Below are 15,279 nucleotides of genomic sequence, written 5' to 3' on the forward strand. Positions count from 1 at the left end.
AGACAATGGCTGTCTGCTCTAATAAAGATTCGTCTTACGGCTCAGAAGGGTGTTGGAATCAGCAGAGACTCAGTCGTATGCAGGCCAACACAACAGACAAATTTCGATTCCCTGGCCTTTGACATTTGGAGTAAAAGCCAAAATAATTAGAACCACCCATAAATGGCCACATATTAAGTCTTTCAGCTGAAGAAGTCAGACGATGACTTTGGCTCTTATTAGATTAACCTCAATATAGGGTTTGGACTAGTAATATATTAGATAGTTATTTTGGCCATTTTGAGTTTATTGAAATTGACAGATTAACTGAAGAAGTCATTTTGCCTTTGTTAAAGGATAGTACACTTTTCTGTTGTCAAATATTTTTAGTTAATAATAGAGTAAATATTGTGTAAAGTAAGTGTTCATTTAAAATTAAGCAATTTTCTGTATATCTTTACAATAAGGAATTATTAACATTGCTTAATGCATTGGGTATCATGAACTAACAATAAACATTTAATCATTTATTAATCTAAGTTAATGTTAATTTACAAATATGCTATTCTTCGGACTACCTGATCAACTTGGTCAACTGTTGTAAATGGTACACAATGGCAAGTGGAAATATTGGTTTGATTTGGCTATATTTGTTTGAACCAGAAACTGACTCAGAAGAAGAAGAGTGAATTATACAGACAGGCCCAGAACTACGCCCTTAGTTCATACTGTAGTAATATCATATTGAAAAATTGAAGATTTGGAGAACGTCAAATGTTTCTGTTTATCATATGTTTTTACAGCTGTAAGCTACGTAGCCAATCACAGACATGTTTTTTGATCTCTTGAACGCAGTGACCAATCAGAAGAGTTTAATTTAGTCAGAATCCACTCACTGGTCAAAACGCCAGAGTTTTTTTTTTTTCAATGATGAGTTCTGCATGCATGCGAATCCTATCATTGACAAAGTGTAAACACAATCTAAATAAGAGATTTATTGTGCAATATAGACAACTTTGATCATAACGGAACTTTATAATCTATAATCCATTCAGAATTTGAATAAAAGTCAACACAAAACAGTAATTGATATGATTAGCCTTTGGCTTGACTATGTTATCAAACAGCTAATAATGTGTTGCTAATGTTACACAAACCATGTTCCCATTCGCCACTCAGTTGATAGGATGGGTTACAAGTTTGTGATGGTAGGAGAAAGGGGCGGCTTAAATGTATTGAGACTGTGTTTAGTACACTGCAGTTTAAAAGAGAAAATACTCAGCAATGGTGTTGACTGATGAATTCGCACATGGTTTGTCTTAAAGTATATTAAAAACACCACACAGACATATAAACAACATCAAAAACTCGATTTTCACCACAGGGGGTCTTTAAGTGCCATTCAAGTTGTGAGAAGAGCACAAGAACTGATGACTCTGACTATAAGAACAGCCATCATTACAGAACATTCTGGAATGGCAACCCATTCTCTCTTGGTTTCTCCGGCTCTGGTTTCTTTCCAGCCGACTCTCAGCCTCGCTTCACAGGGCAGCGCCAGGCTCAGCATGGGCAATAATTCCACCTCAGCATGTCAGCTTTATTTAGCTGCATAATGCCCTTACAAACCTAACAATACCTCTTTGTTACCCTGCAGGAGAGCATCCTCTATTAGCACTGCCAGCTGCTTTTCTCCTGATTTACAGGCCGCAGAGAAAAGCAGGAGGTGAAACAGGAGGAGAAAAGCGAATGAAAAGGAAAAAAACAGGCCAAACAACATGGGCGAAAGCCATTTGTGGTAGTGAGCATTTTGCCATGGGAGAGCACAAATAAAGGTGTTCACTAACAATGCTATCAGGCATGAACCTGCTTCAGACCTGTATGACATTAGGTGCATATAATATCATCTTTCAGCGAGTAACTGATTACTTTTCAGTGGAAGGGGAAACGGATGAATGGGAATCATTCAACGGCCCAAGTAGCATAACATGGGTCTGAAAGAGCTCTTGTGCCTTCATGCCCCTCTCTTTATGTACCTGGAACTGGCTTTCCTACCACGGTGAACTCGAAGGAACAATCACATTTGACGGGCTGCCTTCGACCCATCACACCTGACTTGTTGTTTTGACATTGTGGCCATAGTGGCAAGGTGGTGTAAAGGCATATTGTCAATATTTTCATTCGGATAATGTTCCCTCAAGTGCTTTTTCACTTAACCGCTTCCAGTCAAAAAATGAGCATTGGACGGAAACTGCTTTGCTTGGTTAGCGTGCATGCCCGTGCACACACCTCACAAGAAGGGGCACATGTGGACGACCGCATGCATGTTTTTCAAATGTCTTATGATCTTTTTTTTGTTCCCTAATGACTCGCCTTGTGACTTTATTATAAAATAATTCAGCCATCTCAAGGCGAAGAATATCTCGACATCTTCATGGCAAATTAAACTGGATAATCGCCTTTAAGCAGGGCTGATTGTATCTTTCATAGTGTGACTTTATGGACAAAAACTTATTAAAGAAAGGACATGACATGAACACGGGTCAAGTAACAGTCAGACCAACGGTTTTGATCAGACTCAGACCCTGATAAAGATCTCATTGTATGGACTGTTTACCACAATTCCTGGGCGTTTTCCGCATAAAACATGGCTCCTTTTCACTGAAATCCTTCACAGATGCTTGAAGAGCATTCCGTCTCATTAAAGACCATACAGGGCATGTATTATTCTGTTGTTTCTGTGAATGCCTTCAGAAATTGCAACACCTGAACAACACACTGGATGAAATTGAGATTGCATCACAGGTGAAGAGATATATTTCCGCCAGCACCGCAGAAGGCACTGGAAAAACTCTTTTCATTTTGCTGAAGGGGGAAATAACCCCAAACAAAACATTCATTGTCACTCCACAATCATATCTTTCAATCTATATCCTTCAAGTCTTATTTTTCAGGTAGTCTGAGGGCTAGCATCTAGCAAAAAGCTTCTGTATTTAACAGACCAAAAAAGAAAGCCCGAAACACCGTTATTTGAGAGGATCTAGGGTCCTGTTCAGAAATTCATCACTTCTGTATGACACTGTTTAAGAGGCGACATCGGAGTGTTTACAATAGCCAAGCGTGTCCTTTCATGCAGTCAGGGGCTAAATTACAGCTCTGAGACCCTCTTGTTCAACTCTGATGGGACTCCTCATGTGGGTTTGACACTGGGATAAAGACATGGGATAAGGTTCCAGGGAAATATCAGGTTAGCAAACACACACTACTTTTAGGCGCCCTAAATCATTCAAGAACAGGACCAAACACAATGGGGAGAGGTATATGATGACTGTCAGTTTTTTAAAGCTCAATAGAAGCAATGTAAGCAGATTTATGGAGGTAAAATATGAATATGACAGTGTTGTTGATCAAACATCTTGCAGACATTTGCAAGAGTATCATAGAGAAAAAAACAAAAAACAAAGCATGACCAGTATAGTCTGATTCACTCTTTTGAGGCAGTTTTTTTTTAAAATAAATTGTCCCAAAAGACTTGCAAGTTATCAGTCTGAATCTGAAATTCATCACATTTTTACTGGATGTTTATGTGACAATATACGTTTCAGACACATCAGTATGACATACAGAAGGTATTGTACTTCAACCTTGTTCGTTTGAATCAAATTAAATATGGCATCTTCTCTGACCAGGGTTTATGATGTTCAAACTGTATGAGGCTAGACTTTAACCCATCTGTATAGACTTTAAGCAGTACAGTGGGGAGGGAAGTAATAAAGGCAGTATGAAGGGGCAAAGAAGGTTTTGGAGGCATGCCAGTAAAACTAATGGAGACAGGCCCTCTGTCCTGACCTCGAGCACCACTCAGGGGGACCCGCTCAAACATGCATGTCTCCTCTAATTTCCTGTTACACACATACACAGGACTTACACATTTTTCACTTAGTATAATATAAGCTTAATTATATAAGATTTATAAACTGTTTTCTTCATGGGGACCAAAAAATGTCCCCATAATGTAGAAGAAACAACATACTGCCTTATTACGGTCACCATATTCACATTTTTACATATATATTTTTACATACATTTTATTAATATACAGTATTTAGATTTATCAGAGGGTTTTATTTACTTGCCAATGTCAACTTTTTGTATAGTGCTTGGCAGTGTTAATTTTGGACCCTAAGTGCAAATTCTTTCTAATAACAAAACAAAACAAAACAAAACAAAACAAAACATTTATAAGCTTTACACTTGAAAACAAATGCATGCATCTAGAATCCAGCTTCTTGGAAGCATGGGGCACACAAAGCACATAAATGGTTGTCAACTAAAAGAGGTGAACATGAGTACAAGGGCTTGCTTAATGTTTAGGTTTAATGCATGAGGTGTAGCTTTTCAAAGATTCCTGTCCATGACTATACTCAAAGCAACCTTTCAAGTAGAGGTCCATCTATGTTTCCTAGAAAAGTGTCTGAGTGCAAATAGGCCAGCTAGAAGCCTCCTAGAAGAGAAACATTTTAAAGCTTCTTTAAAAAGAGAGACCCAGGTGGTTCATTCTTGCTGAAGAACCTTTGGGCCATACTAATGTTCTCACTGCTCCAGGTCTAAATTCAGGTGGTTAGTAAAGGAAAATCCATAGCCTCGGGTAAATGATAAAGCACCACAGCTGCCCATGTAGATATTCACCAAAACTGTCTTCTGTGACATGCTTTCAATTTACTTGCAATCATAAGAGAAGACCTCCAAAACACACCCTTATCAAACCTACAGGGGTTCACAGCTGAGCTGAATGTATTTATCGCAGATATCTTGGATTCATGGGGGAAAATAACATTCAGGGTGTCCAATCGAACAAGGAACATGCATGTACGAATAGAAAGGAGTTCATGTAAACATAAGGGTTGTGCACCATTCAGAATTGATTTGAGATTTACTTTTAAATTCCAATTAAATTCCTGAATTCAGGTTAAAAAACAGGATACACATTTTCAATTCAAATTTGAATGTAATTAAGAATTAAAATTAAAACTAAACCATTTTATTTTATGTATTTCATTATAATACAAAAAAAAAAAAAAAAAAACTTTTAAAGACTTTTATGGACCCAGGTGGGAGGACACTTAATTTTCCAGAATGCATTGCTTGCGTTAAATGTATTCAAATTCTTCTTCCTGTCATTCCGATTCAAATTCCAATTTTAATTCCAATTCCAAATTAATTCAAACCCTGGAAAACATGCTTCATATATTAGAGGTCATGTGTGTGCAACTATAAGAAAACTATATGTAAGTCATGTGTGGGTTAGTCTCACGGAGCTAGACCTTCAGACTGACGGCAGAAGGTCTGGACTCTATTGCAGCTTTCATTGGCCAAGGACCACCCAAGACGACGTTTGACTGACATGTAACGCAACCAATCACAGTTTGTTTTGTTCTGCATCAAGCTTAGGGGTGTGAAAATATAAAATCGATGTCCCTACAATAACAGATCAGTATGCATCTAATAAATTATTCATTCAAGAACGTTGTGTAAGTTTACTGTAACAATGGAGCAGTGAACTTCACATACTTTTGAAAACCCAGCGTTTAGTTGATCCTGGTAAGTGCTCATTGTCACAGCTGTAAACATGAGGTTTGGCATCACGGCATTTGTTTCCAAGCGGACCGTTAAAGAATGCGACACCCAGACATCCTGTAGAATTCAACCAACCAGATGATGACTTTGAAAATTCTGAAGTGTTTCCAGTTAAGTGTTCCATATGCATCAGATGTGTCTGTGGACGTGACGTCTGAGGCTGGGACTGTGTGGGTTAAACTTCAACTTTAAGATGACATCACAAACTTCACATGAACTCCACTGGCTGTAGCGCACAAAAAGCAGGACTTGTTTGGTACCTGCTCATCCTTTCCACATCTATTGCCATTGTGGCCCTCCATGCCCCCTCACACCTAGGAAAGGCAGCAAGGTCTACCTCTAAATGGCTCTTCATAGTCGAGATCCACTCCTGGGATCCTCTTATCCGGTCTCTCCCCAGCGAGGCAACACATCAGCGGGGTTCAGCGTCCCACTCTTTCGCTGCTCTCCAGCACGGTGCTAAAATAACAGCCACTCTGGGTCTGAATGGGGCCACTGGAGAGGAAGGTTGTTAAGAGGCCTATCCTGTGCTCAGCACAAGGGGGAACAGATGCCTGTTTGATTAATAGAAGACCACACAGATTGGGATTTCAATTTTTTTTTCTTTCCTTCCCTTTTCAGCGACGAGAGCCTCACACAGTGGTATTTGCGCCTTAGCGTAGCCCGAAACGATTAATGACCGTCTGAACATAAAATACGGGATCTCTGCGCAACGTCTCTCGCTGAAGAGCGTCCCTCTGCGGTTTTCTACCATGTGCTGATTTCAGGGCTAATTAGCTTAACCTCACAAACCGTCTCTGAGCTGCAAAACTTCAGCATGATGAATGCAGATGGAAAAACGCATCTGCGGAGTAACTTAAACGTACAGAAGCATGTGTTTGAACTTGCCATGGCAGTGTGACTTATATCTTGAACACTGAATATGTATAGCATTGATAAAGAGCAAATAAAAACATAAATACTACTTTGTAGCACGACATACCGCAACCACGTTAAAGCGCGCCTAAGTCCTTTGAATTACAACAAGCATGGAAGCGCTTTCATATTGTTCCTGGTCATGGAATTCTGTTCATTTAACCTCCTTCCTGTGCTCGGCCACAGAATTCCGGTCTTTATAAGATCCTTCTGAACCGGTTCCCGAAATGTCGAATCCATTACAAGCGTGTTTGCAATATCCATCCAGTCTAGCAATTCGTCTCTGCCAGTGACTGAACATTATCCAAGATTCATGTTTGGCCACAAGCAACAACCATCTGGCTTTGCGAGCTAGGATAACAACGTCCTCTGCAAATAGCATTGACTTCAAAAGCAGGACACAATGAAACAAAATGCTAAAAATCTCATCCTGGCATCTCCTTCAAACGGGCGATAAAGAGCCAAGCGTACATATTTGATATTCACTGCCTATTCTAGCCATCCTGATAAAAAACATACTCTCTCTGGCTAAAAAAAATGCAGCTACCCTGCAGCTAGACTGATGGTTATCCCAGCCCTAGCGGGAGTGATCACACTGGGGATAGTTAAACGAGCTCCAGCAATCAACTCTTGAAAGAAACCGGTCATTAGCTGGCCCACGAGTGCTAAAATTACCCTGTGCAAATGCAGGCAGACTCCTGAGAAGGCCTGACCTCAACTTTACAAGCAGCTTTCCTCGCTGTAGGGCTGCTAGATCATCTCAAGAGCGCTGCTCCATCCCCGTCTGGTCCCAGGGCGGCCATGGCACAGAGTAAGGATGGTTTTAACAGGCTTAGACCGGTAGCTCTGGGAAAGCTTACTGAGAGGTGAAAGACGCTTACTTTAAACCTGCCCAACTATGGAACAATGGCTTCCCTTATGGTGGATGAAGTCTTTCCTCAGCTTTCTATGGATCATCACACGCATCAAATGTTATTATTTAACGACTTGGGTAACAATTTGTAAATCTTGTGAAAACATGTCCACTAAAGATCTGTGCTAACATTTATGTGCATTATTTTAACACATTTTTCAAACACACACACACACACAAAAAACGGTTATTTCCAATGGGGATTGTTATTACTGTAATGAAATAATTTAATGAGCTAAATAAGTGTAAACTGAAGGAAATACAACAAATACTATGATGGGCATAATACTTTACTATATATATATATATATATATATATATATATATAAATAAAAAAATATGGTAAAGTATTATGCCCATTTGGTAAAGCCTCTGGACAATATTCAATTTCCGCAAAGTCAAGTATTTGAAAGGTTATGTTATGTCTCATAAATTATGGCTCAGAAAACTGTCCAACAAATCTCTGCAAATGAAAGCTACAGCAATATCAATACCCCATGCACAGTCAGCTTAAATGCACAGCAACTGATAGCATTTCAGCAAATGGCCAGACGTCAACAAAATCAATACACCATGTGCGATCATTCGACCAAATTGGAATGAAATGAAAAGGGAAACGAACACGTTGAGATGTAATATTATTTTCTGAAACGCGTTAAGAAAAACAACTCCAGCCAGTTAAGATAATAGTTACAGCCACTGTAGTATAGCATGGCTCTAGTGCCTCTCCATTTAAATAGAACATGACAACAGAATCATAATTTAAAACATCATAAATATTGAAAGGAAATTAAAATAATTTATGGAATAGGTTAGTCGACAGGGTATGTTTTTCTGTGTGCGCAGAGCAAAACGACGGGCGGAGAGGAAGAGGAAGATAGCTTTAGTAATTGCTTTTTCTACCCCTGAAGCAGCTTCCTGCCTTTTATCAAAAAGGCAATCTCTGTCAGTAATGGCTCAATTAATAATTAAACACATGTTTTATCTCCTCCACGCTCCTGCTATTTATTTTCATCTTCCTGACAGGCAGAACTACACAAACAGGGTTAGCGCTATCAATAAAGAGGAACATTCATAACACTCGCTTTCCAGAAATGAAAGGAAAACACACACACACACACACACACACACACACACACACACACACACACACACACACACACAAGCCAGCTACCACAACAAATGGTCATATGTTCTGAGATGGTGGGGAAGAATAATAAAAGTTGGAAATAATAAAGAGATATGAATGCCATTCTGCTATTTGAGCTGAAGTAGCAGTTCTGTTTCAGAGCCAAGTGGGACCAAACGACATTTATGAAACATTCCGACTCTCAGAGAAATTTTCCTTGTCTAAAACAATTCAACTGAATATATATACAAAAAGCTTCAGAGCGTGGGTGTTTCTTCAAAGTAATTTACATGCTTTACATATTGGTCAAAACAGTTGGATCTCTTCCTGTCTAACTAGCCAGAATAAGTTGCAATATGGGCCAGACTTTGAATAAATGGCAATATGTGTGTAAACCATGAGCAAAAAGGTGCAGAACAGAAAACAAGCATGACCAATCACCCAAACAACAGCAACAGCAAGCACAACAGCATTCTATGTTTATTGATATCAAATGACAAGCTTGGCCAAATGACTAGCCACACCACAAAAAGAGCTCGGACAAAACAGCTGTGGAACATTTACACACAATAACAGCTGGACAGGCTTTATTAAACAAATACAAATCCAATTCCACCTGTACGTGCAACATTAACCTCAGCAATGACTGGTGGGTTTAATATTAGCTGCTAATCTTGAAATATCCCAAGTCCGTACGCTGGTCCATCCCTGACTGTGACTCCTCGATCTCTGTGCCTCCATGATCCAACAGCTGCAAAGCTGATTAGCTGGTCAAGAGGTCAACTTCTATTCATTATTTAATGGGCAAGAGGCCACAAACACTGCAGCGCTAAGGTTAGCAATACATCAGCATTAACCTCAGTAGAGGAGAAGAGCCGCATACAAACACACTCTCATTCTCCACCGCTTCCCCCCAAATCCTTTGACCCCTGCTGGCCTCCGCTCATTTTTCCCTCCCTCTATTTTTTCACCCAAGCAGGAGGGGAGAGAAGCGAGTGCATTTTATATTCTGAAGGACTGAGGGGAGGGCGTGTGCGAAGGGGGGCTCCTCCGCTGAGGCGGAGCAGGGAGCAGACTTTTATTGACATGCAGCAAATAGCGGGTAGGAACAAAGGCCACTCAACGGCTATTGAATCGTGGGCCTGCAGACAGAGTGCTTGATTAGCGATTCGACACGGAGACCCTGAGCCGTGTAGCATATAATGAGTGCTTAGAGAACGACCCTGCGGCTCCCTGGGGACGGCGGTGGAGGGGAGGCAGGGCGGGGGAAGTAGCATCCATCCTCTGCGGAATTGATTCGGCCAAATGCTATCAAGAAAAACAGAGTATAACGTGTGACGGCCAGACGTGGCTCTTAATCCGGAATTACATACGTTATGATAATGCTATGGACTGTAAATATTATTCATAATAAATTAGTTGGGTCAATTTGTTTTCATGGGCTGGTAAGCAGATAGATTTTTGCAACGGTGGATTAACGGCGAAAACCGGTGCGTTATCAATTTGATCTTGTGCGGTTGTGGCAATGGCTGTTACCCCCCTCCTTTTGTTGCTTTCTCACTCTCTTTCTTTCTTTGTTCTTTAGTCTTAATCCACTATGTGTGGGCCGGTAAGTTTAATGGAAACAATTTATTAAGTCCGGCTTAAAATGCCATCTGCTGTTAAGCCTTCCAAAGCCGCTAAGCTCTCAGTTTGGCCCGAAGCTGGCGGTGCTTCTCGCGTACAGTAATACGCTGTTTAAAATGAGCACAACGGGTCAAAATTAATCAGGATTAGCAAACCAGAAATCCACTTCACAAATGGCTTTTCACCACAATCTTCCTTCGCTATCCCAACATGCCCCAGGTTTGCCTGACAGACCTCACACACAAAATGGGTGCGTCACCGCTTCACTGATGGGTAAAATGAAGAGAAAGAGAGCAACCCCCCCTCCCAACTATGCTTAGAGCCTCTAACCTTATTGTGCTGCTGGCAGATGCTGCACACTGTTCTAGGTCCAACAATCACCTTATATAGCTCTGCATTAGCTGTACTTTGCACAGAGTAAACAATGAATGTAAAACAGCTATATTTTATATGTGGATGGATGGAACTAACGATAGAGAGGATGATCAATCGATAGGCATAATGAACAGTAGACAGTACTACGAACAATAGCTACAACAATAGAACAGATTAACTAATATAAGTATATGAGTTATGAGCATAAATTCACTATGCCTTCATTCAGGGCAAGAAAAACCTGGCACTGCTCGATGGAGAGCAAGCCTCTTAAAAAGTTACGAAAAGCACAGCGATCATGGTAATTATGTAAGCACAGATTACAGTAAAACTAAACAGCTGTTAAGCTGATACGAAACTTGTATGTCACCGCAGTACTTGACTGAGGGCACAAAATCAATCAAATCAAGCACCAGCGTGCATGAAAGCTGTTTACAGAAACAAAGACACATGCATATTTGTGCAAGCTGCACCACATGCATGCCGAGGTATTTCCCTGTAATGCAATTCTCCAACGCAAGACGTGAGCCAAGCGAGTGATCAGTCTGCCAGAAGTTCTCCAGGGCAGACCAATTTGGGGATCAGAGCTGAGCGAGCTTTAGATTGGTCTCGGCGGACATACTGTAATGGGACACATATGCTCCTATACCCCCAAAATCTAGAATAACAGCCTGGAGGAATGGTGCATTCCATGGAACAAAGTCTGGACAACCCACATTCAACAACGACAACAGGAGAACAAGGGTAATGATACTATACATTCCTTGCCAAGTGCTTTTGGAAGCTATTGAGCGATTATGGCAACTGCAAAAGCGAGTGAAAGGCCATGTGACATACAGGAAATTCAAAAAATAAACTCAACACCAACCATGATTTCAATTCATTTCACCTAAGAAATAGAAGTTTTACCAAAGTCAAGAATTAAGATAGGTATCTGTAATACAGCCCAGGAGCAGAGAGCCAAAGTTTTCCAGGTAATACCTAAAAGAGGCCAAACTGGAACTGCTGTGATACCACTGGATATAAAAGTTACCAAGACAACTTAAACTATCATGAAACTTCCTGGATATCAAAGCCTATGAAGTCCAAATTCAAAGTATTATGCGACTTCTAGAACCTTAAAAGTTAAGAAATCCACACTGGAACTTTTATGAAACTTAATGGATATCAACAGTTACAAAATCTGAATCTGAATTATGACATCAGAAATTGAACTATCGTCAAATATCATGGATTTCAAAGGTTATGCACCCCTGCAAGATCTGTAATCTCTACAGTCTGGGCATCAAATTGCTAGTACGATAATATTTATTTCCTGCAGTCCTAAATCACTTAATCCACATTCCCACTTGCTGGCACTTCTTACCACTTTCTCTGTATCATCCCTGTGATCCCTGGGAGAGGGTTTGCTTGACACACATTAGCAGGATATTAAGGAAGATGCAGTTTGTCTCGCCATCAACCGTAACAGATTAGAACATCATCATCATCAACATCAACATCAACATCAACATCAACATCAACATCAACATCAACATCAGCAACAACAACAACAACAACAACAACATCAACAAGTTCTTCTGTTGACATCAGAAGTTCTCAGGCCATGTGCTCTGATCTACTTTTAAACATTTCAGCTGTTGCACAAGTCTTTTCCTATAGTTACATGGAACATGTCTGGAACACGTAAAAAAAAAAAAAAAGACTTTAATGTGGACCCCGACAGTAGTCACAAGTTCTGCTCTTCCTCTGAGCTCGACTTGTCTCCTCTCACTTCCTCTTTTCGCTGTTTTTAGAGAGTGGGGGGCAAAAGCTTTCCAAAAGACTCATGCCGGGCATCATAAGTGTGGCATTAAACTCGACATCTCCTCCGCACTGTGCAACAAACAGAATTCGTTTCACAACTTAGTTCCCCTACAAAACCTGGATGTGAACCAACTTAAAAAAAAACTTTAAGTGCCGACTTCCCACTGCTCGCAGCTAAACTTTAACTACTGCCGGAAACAGTAAAAAGTAGCTCAAATACACATTAGAAAGAAACCTCTATCAGCAGCCAATTGAAAATGAGTGGAAAATACAAGGAAACAAATAAGCACCATCTCATCATTTAACAGTCTCATAGGATTTTAACAGGCTTTTAGCAGGATTACAAGGCATCTGAGATTTGCTGTCTGTTATATCGAGGAATTACTTCTGATGAGTCTGACAGCCCAGGACTAACTGCTACCACATTTAGCACTATGTACTTCTATATGTGTGCACCCTAACATACATGGCATTTGAGGGGAACCTGAAAAGATGGGTATCTCTTTGGCTCCCAAGGTTAAAAACCCTCCTAACTCTAACAATCATGAAAAAATTAGAAAAACACAATGCACTATTTCGGCAAGAGTAACGTTACTCCTGTGAATGATGTATGGCTCTGAAAGTGAGCTCAGAGTTGCCTGAGGGAACATATCGCATATTGTCAGGCTTTGGGGGGAAAAATATTAACTTCAACACCAATAACCTAGACTATCTGAACTTTGGCCTGAAATGGGAACAGAGCTTCCTAGAATGGAAAATAAGTGAAACAAGGGTTTATTTGTGTGAGTTTTACTACAGTGCAATATGCACAATGGAAGTATCTTGAATATTAATTGACAACCCTGAAGTGTACTTCGTTTTCAAAACCAGTTTATGAATGGGGTAAAAGGTCAAATCAAGCGTAATCATGTCTAGATCTACATCCAATGCAAGAAAAATGACATGTGAAACCCACAATACGCTCTTACCTTTAGGTGCAGTAGGCGAGAAAAGCTTCTCTGATCCTACATCAGATGCCTGAAAAACAGAAGTGAAACACAATTAGACCCCGTTTAAGTAAGGTTTCTTTTTAAACAACTGTTCTCATCCTCACATTTTTTTTGGGGGAAGGCAACAACATTGGCAACAAAACACCCTAAAGATGTCTACCAACAGATAAAGAATAGAGCAAAAGATGAGGAAAAAAAAAAAACAGGAAGAACCAATAAAAAGCCAACAGACAATTAAAAAAGTGCAAATGTTTAACTGGAGCCAACTTGCGCAATTTTCCACATCCCTGCTCTTAATGATTTAACAAAAGATCACTGATGGATGGTGACATCACAAATCCTACCCGCAGACTACAATAGGAAAAAAGTAATCTCCCTACAAAGTGACTTAAGTGCTATGTAGACTAAACATGAGTGTGCTTTTCCTTCCCCTCCATGTAGCAGAGCGTGTAGTTTCTGGCAAGCAGCAAGAAAAAGAAAACATGCCATGCTCTTACCAAAACACACAGTCATTGACAGACAGGACGTGGGGCTCTTAACGAAGAAAGAACTCTTAAATTCTTCACACACTATACACAGGGGTGGTAAAGAATGCCAGCACACACATTCCAGCGTTTTCTTAGAATAGAGCACACTATGGATTAAACTTAGCAAGAGAGAGTAGTCATATATTTAAATATGTGCTTTCTTCTGATCTGTCGATCCATCCATCCATCCATCCATCTTTTTTTTTACAGCAGAGTTAAATGCAAAACAATGCATAAAAAGATGAGATCAAGGAATGTGCAAAAATACATCTTTTCAAAATCAAGTAGCTGCTTACAGTGTATGTTAAAAGTTTCAAAATTCATCAGTGCTAAATGAAGAATTTTTTTTTTTTAAATGAATATAAAAATATTAAAAAGACTTAACAACAACAACAACAACAACAACAACAACAACAACAACAACAACCTCACAAGCTGACTTGGATAACTAGTTGTCCATCCTGACCCAACCCTATCCTGTATATTATGTCTATTATCATATATTTGGCAACCATATATGATATGGTAAAAAAAAAAAAAGCAGAAGAAAACATTTAATTTGAAAACGTCACTGTAGCTCATTTTTATAGGCATTACACTGTACACATAGTATTTTCAGATTCTGCAGCACGTTTTGATAAAAATGGACCACAGTTTGTCTATTTGAACCTTGTGTAGGCCAAGTTTCTAGCTCCATTAATAATGTGTTCTTTATAATGTGTACTCAGTCTAATATGCAAAACCTCCTGTGAGACCAGACCCACGACGTGGCATAATTTCTGAGACCTCCGCTGACGTGAGTCCTGGACTACATTAATAAAGAGCTCTATTTCAGCCCCATAATTCACAACGTCAGGGGACTAATTTTTCAGCAAGCGGGATTTTTCACTACACAAGCTCTCTGTGTCTGAAAGCTGGAACACTTTAGCTCACACCCCCGTAGGATTACATGAAAGAAAAGAGGTTCAGATGAAACTGGGCCCGTAGCATATGTATAAGCCTCGGGTTTGGGCAAAGACTGTCATTAACGTTCGTTCGGCTCACGCCTTTAATGTTGAAAAGAAACTTTCAATACAATGATCCGTCTATGAAAGGTATTCTTATGAGAGCTTAAAGCAAGAAAGGAACTGCCAGAACATAAAAAAAGGAAAAAGAAATTTATGGCGGCTGCATTTCACTGTTTGTATTTTTTTGCCAGTGAGATGTTCTACCGAGCAGGCTTTAAACTGTGTCCCTACAGGCCAGAGGTCAAAGGTCACTCATAACAAATTCTTTGCACTCTTACGATGCAGGGGGCCCGAGCGGTGATTAAAGGACAGAGCGATCAAAATGAGCAGGAAAAGAGAAAGGACAGAGAGAAAGAGAGAAAGAAAACAAAGCAAAGAC

General features: G+C 40.0%; 1 protein-coding gene across 1 annotated transcript in view; it reads right to left on the bottom strand.

Moving 5' to 3' along the window:
- fbrsl1 (fibrosin-like 1) overlaps positions 1–15,279 on the bottom strand; it is a 342,013-nt gene that overhangs the window by 24,610 nt on the left and 302,124 nt on the right. The window contains 1 exon segment of the mRNA XM_048188682.1: positions 13,346–13,394. Within this exon segment, the coding sequence (XP_048044639.1) occupies positions 13,346–13,394 (49 nt within the window).

This window comes from Megalobrama amblycephala, linkage group LG4 (genome assembly GCF_018812025.1).
Source record: "Megalobrama amblycephala isolate DHTTF-2021 linkage group LG4, ASM1881202v1, whole genome shotgun sequence".
Lineage (NCBI taxonomy): Eukaryota > Metazoa > Chordata > Actinopteri > Cypriniformes > Xenocyprididae > Megalobrama > Megalobrama amblycephala.